The sequence below is a fragment of the Polistes fuscatus genome, unplaced genomic scaffold (genome assembly GCF_010416935.1).
Source record: "Polistes fuscatus isolate 324 unplaced genomic scaffold, CU_Pfus_HIC Scaffold17, whole genome shotgun sequence".
In the NCBI taxonomy this organism is placed as follows: Eukaryota; Metazoa; Arthropoda; class Insecta; order Hymenoptera; family Vespidae; genus Polistes; species Polistes fuscatus.
This window is the reverse complement of record NW_025113075.1, coordinates 3,863,830-3,882,732: the sequence shown is the minus strand read 5'-3', so window position 1 is coordinate 3,882,732 and position 18,903 is coordinate 3,863,830. Positions and strand designations below refer to the sequence as shown.

Sequence of the window (18,903 nt, the reverse complement as noted above, 5' to 3'; positions counted from 1 at the left end):
TTAATTCAAACGGTGAGCAAGTAAGCAACTCGAGTGAGCCACTATAGTATACTTATAATATAGTGGCGCATCGACCTGGAAAAAATATTCGTAAAAGCCACTTCAGTGGCAGGCCGGCTAAAAACTATATCGGTAATAGTAGTGCTCTACCTTTATCTTATCTACCATCGGTAACGGTAGTTTTCTACTTTTACAACACTGACCGTCAGTAATAGTAGTAGATTTCGAATTAATTTTACTTTACGATATATTTAAAAACAGGAATCTACTATTACCGACTGTCGATAATTTTCAATCAAACTTTATTGCTGGGTACCAGCTTTGTACTAAGATCGTTTAGCGTAAAATTTTTAATAGTATTGTAGAAAATTATAAATAAAACTGAGTTAAATAATTCTCTTTAGAATTAATAACTTATAAAATTAAATGTTTTCAATACTGAGTTAAATAATTCAGTCACATAAAAAAATAATATATCATTTTAGTTTTTATTAAATATTCGTATTTACCAATGAGTAATTTAAACGACGATAGTAGATTGGTCCGTTCGGTGGACCAATAGGAGCATTCGAATAATGTAGCGCTGCAGTAGTTTTTTTTCTAAGTTATCTTTTTTTTAACTAATAGCTGATTGGTTGGCGTTAGCTTTGAACAGATGGTTCACTTGTGTATAATGCGGGAGTAGTAGTTGACAGACTAGTGACAGAGGATGATGCTAACTTTGGCAGGATTATCTCGTTCAATAAGTTAAATAAAACGAGTAATAAGTATATAATCGAATGAATAACTTTGATTTAATCTAGTGACGGCCAACGATCGGCCCATTGCATTGTGTTAAAATTACAAATTATGATTAATAAATGCGTTCAAAGTTCGTAACTTCTGTGATGACAAATTGGGCTTGTGCAAGAAGCGCAAAATCGTAATCGAGCCAACAAAACAACACCTGTAGAATTCTTCATCATAATATTTTTCTTTGTTTTGTTTTAATCATATCATCACAAGAATATATCATAAATAAATAAGTATTTATTGAAAAATAAAAAGAATATATTTCATTTGACGAGTCAACTTTAGACGATATCGACGAAACAGTGGGAAATAGAATCAAATAGAAATGGAGGGTGGAATCGTGGAAACAAATACGGACCAGTCAATTAATTCGATGGCAAATCGTTCGGAGGATGAAATTGCTTTGCAAGGATTTTGTAGCCCGAAAAAATTACCTTACAGATTTGTCGGATTAACGTTAATGTGCCTAGTTGGTTTTGGTAAGATATTTTCATTAAATATGTAATACAATTTTTTGCCCTAGATCGTTACAAATTATCCATTGTTTGGTACGTTATTTTCATTCTACGAAATGAAACAAAAGAATCATAGAAAAGAAAGCAAATAATATTCGTACATTTACGTGACACAGAAAATTTACTTCAATCCTTTTAAAATTAGATAAAAAAATATATATATAAACTTTCTCTATTATTTTTTTTTTCTATTAGATTATTCCATCATAGACATTTTTCTTTTTTCCCTTGCTTTTCTTTTGTTTCGTTATCAGGATCCTTTTCGTTTATCAGCTTTCGGATGCGGTTCAAAGAACAAGTTTATTTTGTTATATTTACTTACTTTAACTCTTAACGTGGATAAGTCCTTAATTGCTTTTTTTCTGTTTACATGCATTTATATAATACAAATTCTTTTTTTTTATCAGAGAACAAAGTTTGATGTATATGGACAGTAAATTATATTGTGGAACTTCAAATTCCACATAAAAAATCAATGTACACTCCTATAATCATTTCTTATTTAAATTATCTGCACACATATACATATACGCACATATATATATACACAAACATAAATTGTAAAGTGTCTCTTATACATACGTAATGTAGATGCAAATATATATGTACATATATATTCATAAATATATATATATATATATATATATATTTATATATATATGTAGATACTTGTCGACAGCATAATGAAATTCCATAGAAATTCATAGAATTCCTTTCATTCAAATGACCTATATTCTAAGAAATATTTTAATTTTACGAATGACCTCGTCAAACACACGCATAGCAAATATTGTGATAAAATTTTGCTCGTATATGCAATTTTATTCTCTTATCGACATATTTCCTAACAGAATCATGTTAACATTTGATACCATTTTTCTTTTTATTTCTCATGATGAAATAGAATTGCTTGCAGCTGGTCAATTGATTAAAATAAGAGATTTCTTTTTAAATGATTTTCTTTTTCTTTACACAGTGGATAATGATTATTTTCAGAATGATTTTGTAATTCAACATTTTTAATGCTTCATATATATGTTTCAGGCTCATATTTTTGTTTTGACAATCCTGGAGCTTTGCAGGATAATTTCAAGACTGACTTGCAAATGTCGACCAGTAAATTTGTTTTACTCTACTCTATTTATTCCTGGCCCAATGTAATTCTTTGCTTTGTCGGAGGATATTTGTTGGACAGCGTTTTCGGTATTCGTTTGGGTACTGTTATTTATATGGGACTTACTCTGATCGGACAATTAATCTTTGCTACCGGTGCTATGATCAATGCGTTCTGGTTAATGATGGTTGGAAGATTTGTTTTTGGGTAAGTTGTTAATGCAAATAATATATTACTAATTATCAAAATAATGCGATAGAATATTATAATATTATTTTATGTATTGAATTTGACAGCATAGGCGCGGAATCATTGGCGGTAGCTCAAAACAGTTATGCTGTACTTTGGTTTAAAGGAAAGGAATTGAATATGGTATTCGGATTACAATTGAGCTTCTCTCGTATAGGATCTACCGTTAACTTTTTAGTAATGGAACCAATTTACAAATATGTATCTCAGTATTATACCGGCCCAGAATGTATCGGCGTAGTTTTATTTCTTGCTTCTATTACTTGCGTGGGTTCTATGATATGCGCTTGCATTTTGGGCCTAATGGATAAACATGCTGAAAGATTGTTAAGGCGTGGAGAAGGACAAGAACCACAAATTGTTAGTTTAAGAGATGTTAGAGACTTCAAGCCTATATTTTGGTTAATCACTGTCGTCTGCATCGCTTATTATGTAACAATCTTTCCTTTCATAGCATTGGGAAAGTAAGTGTTATTATTTTAAATACAAAAATTGTATGATATATAATAGATTAAAGGAAACTATAGTTTATATCTTTCTTTTCAGAGTATTCTTCGAAAGGAAGTACGACTATGATCCTTCAAGTGCAAATACCGTTAATTCTTTGATTTATACAATATCAGCGATTGCTTCTCCTATTTTGGGTTATCTAATAGACAGAATTGGAAAAAATGTATTTTGGGTATTTGTTAGCATATGCGTGACTATGGTAGCACATGTGCTATTAGCGTTTACATATGTGAATCCATATGTGTGTATGATACTCATGGGATTTGCATATTCCATACTTGCTAGCAGCTTATGGCCTCTGATATCTCTCGTTACGCCTGAATATCAACTAGGGACTGCTTATGGCATGTAAGTGATAAGTGCTTAGAATGTATTAACTTGGGAAATTTAAATTGTATGTGTATGTATATCAAATCGTTTCTATTATTTTATTTAGGGCCCAGGCTGTACAGAATTTAGGTTTGGCTGTAGTTTCCATTCTAGCTGGAATTATTGTTGATAGAGGCGGTTACATGATGCTCGAAATTTTTTTCCTTGGATGGCTTTGGAGTAAGTTTTTATAAATATTATATATTATTTTATTTTTATAAACATTCTTGCTCAAAAACTTAAGAATGAATATAATAGTTAATACATATAGCTTAGTTTTTTGATTGCACGTTTATTATTTAGTTTCTTTTTAACTTGCTTATTTTATAATATTTATGAATGAATTTAATCTTATTCAATTTCATTGATTTCATTGTAGTATCCCTGATAACTGCGGCTGCAATTTGGGTCTCGGACATGGCAACAACTGGTGGCTACTTGAACATGACGCCAGGACAACGCGAAAAATACGAAGAAATTCGTCATACTCCCGAAAGCTTGGAAAGAAAGAAACTATTGTCGCCCGAATCTACTTCGGATTTATCGGTAGATGATATTTTGCAACCCCAATCCGACATTAGTATCAGAAATCGCTATTTATCTCGTGTTGGTGCAATGGTAACATAAAACAACATATATTTTTTTTTTCCAAACCAAATCTTTTTGCTTTATTTTATCAAACATCAACCGATCAAACGTTATTACTTCATTTGATTAAATGATATTTTTACAGGTACCACCGCATACTACAAAACCACCGGCTGTTCATCGGCCAATACGATGATGTTCTGCATTTAGTTAAAAAATGTAGATGTAATTTTCTTTTTGGAAAAACGATAATCGCTAAAGAAAGAGAAATGAAAAACAAAATAACATTCGCTGTCTTCCTTCTAAATAGTGCTAATCTGTGATAATTTTTTCTTAAAATCATGAGAGATACTATTTTTTACTTTATATGTCTAATGTTATTTGAAATGAGTTGCAACTAAACCAATCGATTGATCAAGATTTTATTATTGTAAAGTCAATGAAATCACTTTGCTATCGGGCATAAAACACTAGCAACAGCAATAACGATAACGTATTAAGTATTGACACTATGACATTAATTAATTATGAATAATTGTAAAATTTTTCTCTTTTATAATCGCATGTTTATGAAACAATTTTAACTATGTCGGATTAATCTCTGTACTTTTGATTTGGTTTGCAAAGACGTTGTTAAAATTAGATATAAGATAATTATTCGTTAAATTATCTGTATACTTATGTATATTTACATATATATATATATATATACTATAATAAAAAAATATTATATTATATTAATTATTAATATAATATAATATAATATAATATAAGAGAATATATCATATATCTATATTATATATATATTATATATATATATAAATTCTAAAAGTATAAACATACACATATGAGATTCTGTAAACGTGTAATATATGTTGACGTGATGTGCGACAAATAAATGTATGACAAAGTATATATATATTTAAAAAACAAATAATTGAAGAAAAGAAAAACGAGAAATTAATTTTGTGCAGTTATTTGGTATTTTTTTACTTAACGCAGGGCTTCTCAAAATTTTCCACGCAATCCCGACGATCCCATATCGAGTCACAATCGACACTTCGAAAAGTCCTGACTTAATGTAACTTTCACGTTATGATAATTATATAAGTAAAAATTAATTAAAAAAAACAATATTTGCGCTGTACTTGGTACAATTCGCATTAGTAATAACAATAATTAAAGGAAATAAAATATAAGAATAATTAGTTAATATTTTGAAAAATTTGTATCCGGTATTAATTCAGGTTGAAAAAAAATATTAAAAAAAAAAGTAATGCAACCAGTTTTACTGTATACCGGTTATGATAATTGTGTAGTTATGTTTTAAGGGGTTATACGCAGTTAGAGTTTTTAAAAAATCGATTCTTTTTTTTTTCATTTTCGGAATGTACATATATTTAAGTATATTCTCTGAAAATTTCAAATCGATCCGACAAATATTCTTCACTTCATGTAAGCTGTAAACAAAAATTTTTAACTATGTGTAAACGTCTCTTTGAAACTTTAAACACGTTTTTCTCAAAACGGTATTTTCAAAGTCGGTGATCTCGATTTTTCAAAAACGGCTTAACCGATCGGTTTCGAATTTTTACACAATCTTCTTAGATATATTCCTCAGGTATTAAGTATAAGGAATAATTTTTAAAAAATTTATTACTATTTTTTTGTAACAATTTAGAGCGAAAATTTTAGTCAAAAACAACAACTTTTTTTCAAATAGACGCCAATTTGTCTAAAATCAAAATTTTTATTATTCCTTGGTTTTAATACCTGCATTGATCTATCCTTTAAAAGAATCCACCATATTTTTTAATTTCAATAATCCAAACCGCCAAAATGAAGATCACCGCCAAACGTCTTTTTTTAGAGGACGTTCAGGAAATCATCTACAGGAGCGGTGCAGATTAATATTTTTACATAATCGACGCGCTATTGTATTCTCAAAAGTTGGCTCTATTTGAATTACCATCACTTTTGTTTGAGAAATAAAAACTGTTTCTAGAAAAAATTCATGAAAATACGTCTTTTTCGAGCCTCGCAACAGCGCATAACCCCTTAATAAGATTAAATTTATTTCATTCTTCCCTCTCTTTTATAAACTGCATTACCGACAGAGCGTAAGGTTTGGTTAGATTGCATAGGAGAGTCAGTAGTGAGTAACACGTGTATGCCGGCTCAAGTTAAAAGAAAGTGTGTTTATTGAGTTGTTTATTTTAGACATTTAAACAGTGTTATATTTATAGTTAAACATCAAAATGGGCGTACACGATAACGCGGAATCCAAATATAATGTTATGGGAACGTCGAGTTTCTCCAAGTTAGCACCGAAACGACCAAACACTGTTGTTTTTGGGGAGAATCCCGCCAAAGTTCAGAAACACGAAGAAAATAATTCAAGTTTTCAGAATGTTGAGAATATGGAATCAGGAAACATCAATAGTGTTCATCAACAAAGAAAATCTCTACCAGTTTATCGTCTTCGGAAACGGTGAGACTTATAAAAATACGAAACATAACCTTTCTTTTCTTTTTTTCTGTTTATCTTACTTTCTTTTTTTGTCTTTGATCGAATCGTATATCTCTCTTTCTCTTTCTATCCGTTGTTGAGTTTTGAGTCAACTCTATCATTTATGAAAAGAATTAGTATATTTTTATCAAAGAATTTGTGATAAATGCCACTCTATGGTAAATATCTGGAATTGTTGCCGCCATTGTTGATTTCCATTCTTATCGGTAGATAACGTTTCCAATTTTCTATGGCGCGAATATTCAAACGTTCGTAACAGGTGGTTTTTGATGATCTTCGAATAAGAATTATTTCTTTTTTTTTAATTGTTGTTTCTATTAAATTAATGAAACGAAAAAGTTCTTATTAAATAGGAAATAAAGTAAAATAATTCGTACACGTTTTACAGACTTTTAGAAGAGATAAGAAGAAACAGAACGTTGATTATTATCGGAGAAACTGGTAGTGGTAAAACTACACAGATTCCACAACTGTTGCTCTCATCAGGAATAGTTGGTGTTGGCGGTCGCGTTGGTATAACGGAACCGCGAAGGGTAGCCGCAGTTAGCATAGCTCGTAGAGTTGCACAGGAGCAAGGGGTGGAAACTGGTAAGCTAGTGGGTTACTGTGTACGATTTGAAGATGTGACGTCACCTCAAACCAGAATCAAGTACTTGACGGATGGTATGATGGTACGGGAAGCTATGACCGATGAAATATTATCGGATTATTCGGTAGTAATATTGGATGAGGCACACGAAAGATCTGTACAAACTGACGTACTACTTGGTGTTGCTAAACGAGCACAGAATTTGAGGAAGTTGAAGAACTTGCCGCCGCTTAAATTGTTGATCATGTCCGCGACGATGGATGCGGACAAGTTCGCTAAGTATTTTCATGCGCCCGTTCTATATATCGAGGGTCGACAGCATCCAGTTAAGATCTATCATGCTGTTAATAGTCAAGAGGATTACACTTTTTCTAGTATGGTTACGGCCTTTCAAATCCATAGGGAGACACCAGCCAAGTAAGAGTTTGATCTTTCAACTTTGATATATATATGTAATGAAAAGATTAGAAAAAATAAGCGAACGGGAGGGGAGGTGATATCATTTTGATCTTTTCCAGCGAGGACATTCTCGTGTTTTTGACCGGACAGGAAGAGATAGAGACTGCTGTAGCCAGTGCGAGACAGGTTGCCAGACAGTTGGACGGTAAAGGATACCCACCGTTGAGGGTATTTCCTCTCTACTCGGCTCTACCGACTAATCAACAGTTGGAAGCTTTCAAAGCTGCTCCCCCGGGAATGCGAAAGCTTATTTTCTCGACGAACGTTGCCGAGACGTCCATTACGATAGGCGGTGAGTCCTTTGATATCTTATTAGATAGTTGACGATTTTGCCAGTGATATAGATGGATGGTTATAGATGGTTAGGTGGAAAGATGGGCAGATAGGTGGTAGATAGATGGATGAATAGATAAACGATGGGTGGCATAAACGGCTTTGTTGAGAAGAGTTCCTTCTTGTAGGTATTCGACACGTGATCGATACTGGTATGGTCAAAGCAAGAACGCATCACCCAACGACGGGACTGGATGTGCTCAAGGTGGAACAGATCTCAAAGGCGCAAGCTTGGCAAAGGACAGGAAGAGCCGCTCGCGAGGCATCGGGAAAATGTTACAGGACTTACACAAAGGACGAGTTCGATAGGATGAAGGAGATGCCTCTACCGGAGATACAAAGGTGTTCTCTAGCGGGAGTTGCTCTACAGCTTCTCGCTATCGGCGTCGATATTACTAGTTTCGATTTTATGGACAGACCACCCAAGGAAGCTGTCGACGTTGCGGTGACGTGTTTGGAAAAGCTCGCAGCTGTGAAAGGTATATTATTGATTTCAGGTCCTAAAACCGATAGACTATACGAGAACCGTCTTCCTCAGTGCTGCTTCGACATTCACCTTTCAGGTTCCCCACCGCAATTGACTACTCTAGGTAGAACGATGTCATTGTTCCCCTTGGATCCTCGATTTACTAAAGTGATTCTAGCTTCCGTTGAACATCAATGTCTCGAGGAAGCTCTCACCGTCATTGCACTCCTTTCTGTACAATCGATATTTGCCGATCCACCGGCTAAAAGACAACAAGCACACGCTGCTAAATCTCGGTACATTCTTCATTCGTCGTTTAATCATTTATATTTATTTCAAATATTCATTATATCGTAACGTGTTTCAGATTTGCTTCTCCCGAAGGAGATCACGTTACGTTACTCAACGTTTTTCGTAGTTATATTAGTACGAGTCAGAAAAAGGTCTGGTGTCATGAAAACTTTTTACACCATCGGAATTTGGAATATGCCTCGGAAGTTAGAAAACAGCTAGCCTCTTTAGCCGAACGTGCGAATTTGGAAAAAGTCAGTTGCGGAAATAATACCCAACAACTTAGGAAGGCTCTACTCGAAGGGCTCTACGATAACCTTGCGGAAATACAAAGGACTAATCTATACGTTACGGTAACTTTTCTCTAACTACTTTTAATTATCATTTTTTATTCGTTCATATAGAAATATTATTTAACCCGGTGTAACCCCGTTTTCATTATTCAAATACGCGATTAATTTCATTAATCGGAAAAAATTCGTTAAGTTTAACGAAAGTTAAAGTTTAAGTTATACGATCGAATTAATTATTAATTTTCATTTCGATCTGGAATATTAAATCAAGCGTTAGCGGAAATTAAATAAAAGAAAAAAGAAAAAACAAAGAAAGAAAAATAAGAAGTTTCGAATAAAAATTAAACCGGGAGAAAAAAATTTCTCCGACGATGCATTAACGGCGTCGAATTTTTTTAATATGAATTGTTCAAAAGAAACACGCGATAATTATTCAGGTTACGAATGTAAATGGGTTAATCGTTTTGTTGGATTGCGAAGGAACAATTTGCACGAGTTTAAGAATTAATCAAATTTTTTATTAATGCACTTAGGTGAACTCGAAACAGCCAGTTGCAATACACCCATCTTCAACTTTGCACGGTACAACACAACCTCTGTTATTGTTCACGGAAATCGTAACTACCCGCATGTGTTACCTACGTGATTTATCCGTCATCGAGAGGTCATGGTGTTCGGATAAAGGAATCTTTACAATCTAACACGAATAGATTAAACGATCAATGATTTGTATCAACAATAATAAGATAAATTATTTTGACGATGACAAATAATAATACCGACAGGTTTATCGGTGACTAAAGATATATAAACACGTTTATATGTAATTTATATTAAAATTTTATCCGAGTTAAACACACGATTGCATTTGAATTTATACTTTTAATTAATAATTACGTTTAACGGATATACTTCTTCATTTATTTTATTTATATCTTCTTTTATTATTACGATAAAGTATCTCTAACAGGATTCATCTCCGATAATACAAATTTATTCTAGATTTTTGTTCAACAACGAACCCTTCTATATCCTCCCTTTCCTTTCAAATCGGAATTGCAAATCGTGCTTTCAAGTTGATAGAGCTTAGAGAAAGAAGAAGAAGAAGAAAAAAAAAACAAAAAAAGTGTAAGGACCAAAGGTTTAGACAGAGAGAGAGAAAAAAAAAGAAAAACTAGTCGATAGGTGACGTACTATTTTGAGATGTTAATCTAATCTACGGATTATCGGATAAATTAGTTGGTAAGTGAAGGGGGGGGTTTCGCTTAACTAATAAAACGTTTAATTAACAGATCAAACAAACGATTTATTTGATACAAACGATCGGTGTAGTTTAAGTTTTGGAATTGTGTCTCTTCTTCTTCTTCTTTTCCAGTTTTCTCGTTCAATATTCCCTTCCGTTGTAGTCGTCGCAGTAGCCGTTCATTGTTTGTTGGGGTTCCCAGTTCCTGTATCTACAACAGGTGGCCACCTTTCGGAGCCGTTATATTACGAGATGTAGCTGGAAATAGAATCGTTTCCACTTCTTTTATAACTGACGTTAATTGCCAAACGAGAGTATCGAAAACGAGTGTCGAAAATATCCGGAAGCAATTTCGATAGGTCTGTTTGACTCTGTATGCGTGTAAATATATATGTGTGTATGTGTGTGTGTGTGAGTGAGTGTAGGGGCAACATATACCTACAAATATAAAAACGATATCGATGAACGACGACAGATGTTCAATTATTGATAATTTTTTTCTTTTTTTCCTTTTTTTTTTTTCCGAGAGAAAAAGATGAAACGAAACATAAAAAAGACAGAAAAAAAAAGGAAAAGTAGAAAAACATTTATCGATCGTTTAATTTCATTAATCCATTTTCTAGATAATATAATAATACGCAATTACAATCTTTTAATATTTAAAGTATCGAGAGATTGTTTCGTAAATGTACAGGCGGCTCTTTTTTTCAAATGTCAAATTATAATTCTTTTTTTTTTACTCTCCCAAAGTTATTACTATTATATATATATATTTTTGTTTTCATTTCTTTTCATTTTGTTTAACGATAATATAGTTTGATTTTTTTTATTTAGAAGTGTGTTAACTTGTTAACTTGTTTATAACCCCTTTACTTATATTTTTTTTTATTTAGAAGTGTGTTAACTTGTTTACAACCCCCGTTACCCCGTTGTTACCTGTGCCATTTTGAAAAAATGTTGAATTTCGAAATTATGTTAATCCCGATAACAACAGACCACCTTGTTCCTTTGTTTACTTTGTTGTAACTTTTTAATCTGTTAGTCCTAGGATTCGATTAACGAATTCGTTCAAAAGGTCATCGTCAAAATTTCTTTTTTATGATCGAGGCTCGCGAGAGTGCAACGGAAGAGGAACACATTTTGCGTTAATTTAGTGACGATGGTTTTCAATGTGAGAGAGAAATTCGCGTTGAAAATTCTTCTCGGTTGAAGTGGGGGGCGGGGACGGGGGCGGAGGTGGGAGGGGACGTAGGGGGTCGAAGCAATGACCTCGGCCGCTCGTTCACTTCTATCTTCTCTCTTTTTTTCTCTCTCACCCTCACTCCCACTCCCACTCTACGTTTTAACTTTTTCTTTTTATTTTCCTTTCGGAAGGACGTCAATAAAAAACAAGTTTCTTCGAGGAGTCGTCGTCCTTTCAAAAGAAAAGTTTCACGAACGTTACGATGATACATCTCTCTCTCTTAACGTATTATTATATTACATAATAAACATACAAACACGCGTACAATTATGTACAAATTTTGTTATTAATTGTTTTATTTGTAAAAATTGGCATTTGTCCAAATTTTCAATGACAACATTGGAAGAAATGCGACGAAAGGTTTGTAAAAGATAAAAAAACAAGGTGGAGGAGGAGGAGGGGGAGGAAGAAGAGGATCGTAAAAGACAACACACGAGAGAGAGAGAGAGAGAGAGAGAGAGAGAGGGGGTGGGTGGTATCAATTGGGAAGTCTCGAAGTTTCGAACGAACAAATAAAAAATATAACTTCGTTATATATCGTTTATATTAATAATATAACTAAAGTTCTATCGAAAGGGAACAAAAGAAATAATAATTTCTTTCTATGTGACATGCTCGAAACTTTTTAAACAACCCCCCTCCCTTCCCGTTCCACTCACGCGTATCATCAGAATTACAAAACGTCAAATAAATATTATAATTATATTATTATTATTATTATTATTATTATTATTAAAGATAATGAAGAGTAAAAGTGTCTTCTGATATATATCGATTTAAAACAAGAAAATGAAAAATACGGAAATAACGGTGGTATCAATTGGAAAGTCTCGAAGTTTCAAACGAATAAATAAAAAATATAACTTCGTTATATATCGTTTATATTAATAATATAACCAAAGTTCTATCGAAAGGGAACAAAAAGAATAATAATTTCTTTCTACGCGACATGCTCGAAACTTTTCAAACAACCCCCCCTCCCTTTCCCGTTCCTTTCACGTGTAGCATCAGAATTACAAAACGTCAAATAAATATTATAATTATATATTATTATTATTATTATTATTAAAGATAATGAAGAGAAAAAGTGTCTTCTGATATTATATATCGATTTGAAACAAGAAAATGAGAAATACGGAAATAAACGGTGGTATCAATTGGAAAGTCTCAAAGTTTCAAACGAACAAATATATAAAAAATATAACTTCGTTTATATTAATAATATAACCAAAGTTCTATCGAAAGGGAAGAAAAAAAATAATAATTTCTTTCTACGCGACATGCTCGAAACTTTTCAAACAACCCCCCCCCCCCAACCCCCTCGTTCCATTCACGCGTATCATCAGAATTACAAAACGTCAAATAAATATTATAATATTATTATTATTATTATTATTATTATTAAAGATAATGAAGAGAAAAAGTGTCTTCTGATATTATATATCGATTTAAAACAAGAAAAAGAGAAATACGGAAATAAACGGTGGTATCAATTGGAAAGTCTCAAAGTTTCGAACGAACAAATATATATAAAAAATATAACTTCGTTTATATTAATAATATAACTAAAGTTCTATCGAAAGGGAACAAAAAGAATAATAATTTCTTCCTACGCGACATGCTCGAAACTTTTCAAACAACCTCCCCCCCAACCCCCTCGTTCCATTCACGCGTATCATCAGAATTACAAAACGTCAAATAAATATTATAATTATATATTATTATTATTATTATTATTAAAGATAATGAAGAGAAAAAGTGTCTTCTGATATCATATATCGATTTAAAACAAGAAAATGAGAAATACAGAAATAAACGGTTCGTATAGGGGTATTGTAAATTCCTCTTTTATTAAAAAGTAAAGAAAGAAAGAAAGAAAGAAAGAAGGAAAGAAAGAAAAAAGGGAAGAAAGGAAGGAAGAACAAAAAAGAATAATAAGAAAAATAAAAATAAAAATAAAAGGATAATAATCGAAGACATATTTTGCGTGCTCCTCTTTCAACACATTCCTTCTGGACCCCTCTTCTTCTTCTTCTTCCTCTTCTTCTTCTTCTTCTTCTTGTTCTAGGGTCTTCGTCGAATCGTCGAAGGTAGGAAAATCTAATATCGGATCTAATCGTGGTGGAGTTTAGCAGTAAAGAGGACTCGCGCAGGCATTCTCGCGTCCTTTATATCGAATTATCGAGCGCCTTAGTTTCTCCCTTAAGGAAGATGACGGAGAGGAGAAGAGGAGGAGGGATTCAGGGGATGAAGGGGTGAGAAAGGCTGGGAGCTGTTTCTAGGACTCCTCGTGTCGAGGAAAATCGCATTCCTGTTAGTCGTATAGGGGGCGGGGGGAGGTATAGAAAAATTACATTAACAATATTATCATGGGGGTGATCTCGTTCTCGTTTTTCCTGCATTTCGTATACAGTTGGGGAGGGGGGAGTGGGGAGAGGGCAAATGTATTCGTACAGTAAATTACGATTAAATTCAATTAATTCAATTAAACAATTAAATTAAATTTAATTGTAATACAATATATATTCCGTACGAATTATTTTTTTTCTATGAATTTGTACGAATATTCTTACTATACTTTTGTACGAATACTTTTATTCCCTCCTCCCCCTACCCCTCCACCAATTGTATGTTATATATGTATATATATTTTCCGTAATTACACGTTTCCGTATAACACGTTTATCTATATTTATTTAGATTATTTCTTGTTTTTGTTCTTTTTTTTTATATTTATCGTTATTAATTATTTATAATTTGATTGTAACTTATTAAACAATCGTTTCTCCTGTGATACGCGCACAACGAAGAAGACTGTTTTAATTTTTACATTTAATTCCTGTGTACGTTGTTTTTTCTTTTTCTTTTTTTTTCTTTCTTTTTATTCAATTATCGCGAAACAAATTCGGCTTGGGTAAATAATAATCGAACAAACGATTTGATTTATACTTTTACATCACAGACCTTTTCTTTTTCTTATTATATATATACATATTTTTATTTTCTTTGGTTTTATACGACGGGATGAAAAGAGAATTAAATTCCGCAGACCCTTTCATTAATTAACGGATACCGAGCGTAGGTTAAACTCCTCCTATTCCTCGTGAAGTTAGCGCAATATCAACCAACCGGATGACGACGAAGACGACAAGAAGGAGAAAATGACGTTGAGAACAATGAGACTTCATATTTTGTTTGTTTTGAAGTTTAAGTTTGAAGTATTCGATGAAACGTTTAACCACGTTCAAAATTTCACGATTCCACTGTGTTCATCACTAAAAAGAAATTAAAATAATAATAATAACAATAATAATAATAATAATAAAGAAAAAAATAAACAAGCAAGGAAGCAGAAGAAGAAGAAGAAGAGGAAGAAGAAGAGGATAACAAAATTTCAAGAATCTTATTATAGAAAAATGCTGACTCGAGCAATCAGTGGAAATCTGAGAAGACGAGGGGAATTTTAGTTTTAACGTGCGATAGAATTTCATTAATGTTATCACAGGTAAAAGAGGAAGGAAGAAGAAGAAGAAGAAGAAGAAGGGAAACTAGTCTGCGAAAGCAAGAGGAAGACTCGAGAAATAGAGGAAAACTCGTAAGAAGATTTGTCCGGGATGATCAAAGTCCTTCGGGATACAAGTGACTCTGCCAAGAAGGGAACAACATTCTTGAAAATCGAATAGGATGGAAAAGAGAGAGTAGTCTTGCTAGAAAGTTAAATGTATTTACAATGGTTGACGTATATACTTACAATTTATCTTGTTAATTAAATCCAATTGAAACCTAATAATAATCTAGAAAATATATAATCCTAATCCTTTTTTAATAATAATTAATTTATTCAAATCGGTCAAACGATATAAGTTTTCTTTTTCTTTTTCTTTTCAATTGGAAATTATAATTCTATACTTTTTAATACCATCTATCTTGTTTCGCGTTTAATTAAATCGAATATATATAAATCGTGAAAAGAAAATTGTTCGTAAACTGTAAGAATTAAACGAAAAAAAATAAATAAATAATAATAATAATGTGGAATTAATAATATTATTATTACGAATAATAATTATTACGAAATAAATAACAATCGAATTTTATACTTTAATAACACCTACTATTATTACATTTAACAAATAAATATATTAAAGAACTGTGTCGTGTTTGAATTTAATGTAAAAAAAAAGAAAAAAAAGAGAAGAAAAACGATATTACTTTCCGATACACCTAATATTTGCAATCGTATCGATTTATTTATTTAACCAGCAAATACATCGAATTATGTTAAAATATACAAAAATATATATGTAGGATGCGAGCGCCTCCAAGCCAAACACTTAAATAGGCATTCGTGAGTAGATTGGACGGTGGGCCCTGGATAGCTCAATGGAAGAGTAGTCGCCCGGAAAGCGGAAAATCCGGGTTCGAATCCCGGTTCTGTCAGTCCAAACGGCCCAATTTTTTCACGAATCCTATAATAATAATAATAAGAAGAAGAAGAACGCAATATAATAGAAAACAGAATAAAAATTGCGATTAAAAATAAATCCAAATGGTTTGACCGATTTTTTCTATAAAAAGGAAAAAACAAGAATACAAAAAACAGTTCAACTTTTATTATGATTTTTTCAAACCAACCTCGAGGAAAACGTTCCTAAATATCACTTGTCACAAGTATAACCAAGAAAAGCTACTGTAGTTTCCCTTGGTTAATTAATAATAAAATATTAAAGAAGATTTTCGTCTCGTCACCGAAGACTCTCTCTCTCTCTCTCTCTCTCTCTCTCTCTCTCTCTCTCTATACCTAAATTTAGAACCCAAGAAGGTATGCGCAATAGGTTTTGCTATTTCGATAGAGTGTTGGCCCTCGGTCTTTATGAATAGAGACATATATCCACATTGGGTGTATACCAAAAGTTGAAAGCCCTTAGAGTTAAGAAAAGGCACGAAAATATAAGAAATATAGAAGAAGAAGAAGAAGAAGGAAAAAAAAAGAAAAAGAAGAAGAAGAAAAAGAACTAGATACTTCCCTTTTATTTCTTCTATCTGTGTGCGTGTATATGTGTATGTGTGTGAAAGAACGTAAAAGGACCTAAGTAGGAAAAAAGAACCTTTTTATCACGTGTGCCGCCTTTTATCTATCTTTTTCCTTATTTTCAACGTCGCTATGGTTGGTGTCGTCTATTTTATTCTCTCTTTCTCTCTCTCTCTTTTATGTTTAGGAAGGTGATACTTAAGAGATTCTAAATAATGAATATCCCTTTGAATGAGGAGGGTTTTGTGCGCGATGTTTCGAGAAAGCTACTGTGAGTTGAGGAGGGGTGGGTGGGGCGGGGGTGGCATGCGCGTTAACGTTAGAATTTCTATGGAACAACTAGGGAACTCTCTGCATTGCTACTTTCTTCTCTTCATCTTCTTCTTCATCATCATCATCATCATCTTCTTCATCTTCTTCTTCTTCTTCTTCTTCCTCTTCTTCATCATTTTCGTCGAGTGAACAAGCAGCTTCCTAAAGTCAACAAGCTGCGATAAGAAGAAAAATGGGGGGCTTGGTTGTATTTAGCGCGAATACAAACCAACCAACCAACCAACCAACTAACCAAGCCAACCCCTACCAACCTACATAATTGATCATTTCTATTTCCCTTCTTATCATCCTTCCCTCATCCTTTTATTATTCTTTACATTTTGTATGCTCCTCTAAGACCCTTCCTTTTTTTTCTTTATACATCATCCCCCAACCCCCAATCCCCAATCCCCCATTGCTGTTGAGCAAAAGCGTTCAAGGAAAGTACCAACACCATCTTCTCTTTTTCTATCTTTCTTTCTTTATCATTACAACCTTATACACCTTTTTCCATTTTTCTTACAGTACAGGTAAGCCCTCTTTCATGTTTTTTCAAACCTTACCAACCTATGTAACCAACCCTTTAGTATCTACTAACCATCGAGGTTATGTTTGCACAAACCCCAATAGACACACGCGAAAGAGCGAGAGAGAAAAAGAGAGAGACAGAGAGAGTTTCGCATTATCATTCTTGCACGGTTACGAGAACGGGTCAGTTCGGTGTCGTCTTCTTACCGACGAACAACTGAAACATTTTCTTTACTTACTCTTCTTAAAATCCTTTTATTCAAATATATATATATACATATATATAAAATAAAAACAAACAAGCAAAAAGAAAGAATTTGAATTAAACCGATACGTCCAGTTTTCATTTCAAAACCCCCCCACCCACTCCCATACGAAATTCCTATCTCAAGTGCAGTGAAATTATCTTTTCGTTCATTTTGCCGGGGACAATAAAAATGACGATGAACGTTGCCGAAAAGTGGAAGAAGAAGCTGAAGAAGAAGAAGAAGAAGAAGGGGAAGGGGAAGAGGAAGTTTAAGCGGAAAGGCAGCAGCAACAGCAGCAGCAGCAGCAGCAGCAGCAGCAGTGGTTCCAGCAACAGGTGGTTTCAAAAATTCATTCCTGACGTTCCAATTATTGACTACTATAGCTAACACCCATCGACACCTTTTCCCTCCTTATCCCTCTTACATTCCTCGTTGCACTATCAAGCACTACTAACCCCCTGTACCCCCCCAACCCTAACCCTTAGCTCCTCTTCATCGTCTTTCTCTTTCGTTCTATCGTTGAGTTCGATCCATTCATGTTCTAGCACGATCGTGTGCCTCTTAATTGTGCATCTCGAAGGTGAACCAATCTCTTCTCTTAGTTTGACACCCCCACCCCACTCTTCTTCTCCTTTATCACTCCTTCTCATCCCTTTTTATCCGAACCCCTAGACTGTGAATTCGAGTATATATTGGCCTAAACGATCGTCGTCTTTCTATTTAACCCCCCCATTCTCATATTCCTATGAGATATAATACAATACTCAACGGTGTTCAGATGAGCTACTACTACTCTGAACTAACAACAGGAAGTTAGGAGAATATGGATTATTCGTTATGTAAATCGGTTCACATCAGATCTCGAATTATACATATACACTGTAGTAGATCTCGTTGGTAAATTAGTTAGGAAATAGAATCCTTCCTTCCTTCCTTCCTTTCTCTCTCTTTATCTGATATATACGTTTCTTAGATCTAATACTACGAATGGAAGAATTATTATTGTTATTTATTATTTGTGATTGTTCTTTGGAATGATGGAAATATTAAATTGGATTTTTTTGTATAAATGGGATTAAGGTGTTATTATATTCGGTAAGATATATTATATCATATGAAATATTTATTATTTCTTTTTTATTTATTTATTCTATTTTATATATATTTTATTTATTATTATTCTATATTCTTATTTATTA

The 18,903-nt window shown here is 33.0% G+C and overlaps 3 protein-coding genes across 10 annotated transcripts in view; all 3 read left to right on the top strand.

Annotated features, from left to right (window-relative positions):
• Positions 1–18,903, top strand: part of LOC122515069 (fasciclin-1) — a 763,302-nt gene that overhangs the window by 233,725 nt on the left and 510,674 nt on the right. The window lies entirely within an intron of this gene.
• On the top strand, positions 634–4,397 carry LOC122515075 (major facilitator superfamily domain-containing protein 1-like). 2 transcript variants are annotated; one of them, XM_043632254.1, is made up of 7 exons: positions 634–1,271; positions 2,352–2,628; positions 2,718–3,134; positions 3,217–3,528; positions 3,617–3,729; positions 3,929–4,167; positions 4,283–4,397. In XM_043632254.1, the coding sequence occupies exons 1-7, from the start codon at positions 1,118–1,120 to the stop codon at positions 4,331–4,333; spliced, it is 1,563 nt and encodes a 520-aa protein (XP_043488189.1). In that variant the 5' UTR covers positions 634–1,117; the 3' UTR covers positions 4,334–4,397. The 2 variants fall into 2 exon arrangements, with proteins under 2 accessions (XP_043488189.1, XP_043488190.1); XM_043632255.1 differs by having other exon boundaries at positions 635–1,271; positions 3,929–4,095.
• LOC122515068 (ATP-dependent RNA helicase DHX33) lies at positions 6,274–9,957 on the top strand. The gene is made up of 7 exons (XM_043632241.1): positions 6,274–6,628; positions 7,056–7,673; positions 7,775–8,007; positions 8,177–8,527; positions 8,612–8,810; positions 8,882–9,158; positions 9,632–9,957. The coding sequence occupies exons 1-7, from the start codon at positions 6,396–6,398 to the stop codon at positions 9,797–9,799; spliced, it is 2,079 nt and encodes a 692-aa protein (XP_043488176.1). The 5' UTR covers positions 6,274–6,395; the 3' UTR covers positions 9,800–9,957.

Coding starts and splice junctions, on each gene's coding strand:
- LOC122515075 (XM_043632254.1), top strand. CDS start 1,118: ATGGAGGGTGGAATCGTGGAAACAAATACGGACCAGTCAATTAATTCG. Junction 3,135..3,216: donor CCTTTCATAGCATTGGGAAA/GTAAGTGTTATT, acceptor CTTTCTTTTCAG/AGTATTCTTCGAAAGGAAGT. Junction 3,730..3,928: donor TTTCCTTGGATGGCTTTGGA/GTAAGTTTTTAT, acceptor ATTTCATTGTAG/TATCCCTGATAACTGCGGCT.
- LOC122515068 (XM_043632241.1), top strand. CDS start 6,396: ATGGGCGTACACGATAACGCGGAATCCAAATATAATGTTATGGGAACG. Junction 8,528..8,611: donor AAAGCTCGCAGCTGTGAAAG/GTATATTATTGA, acceptor TTCACCTTTCAG/GTTCCCCACCGCAATTGACT. Junction 9,159..9,631: donor GGACTAATCTATACGTTACG/GTAACTTTTCTC, acceptor TAATGCACTTAG/GTGAACTCGAAACAGCCAGT.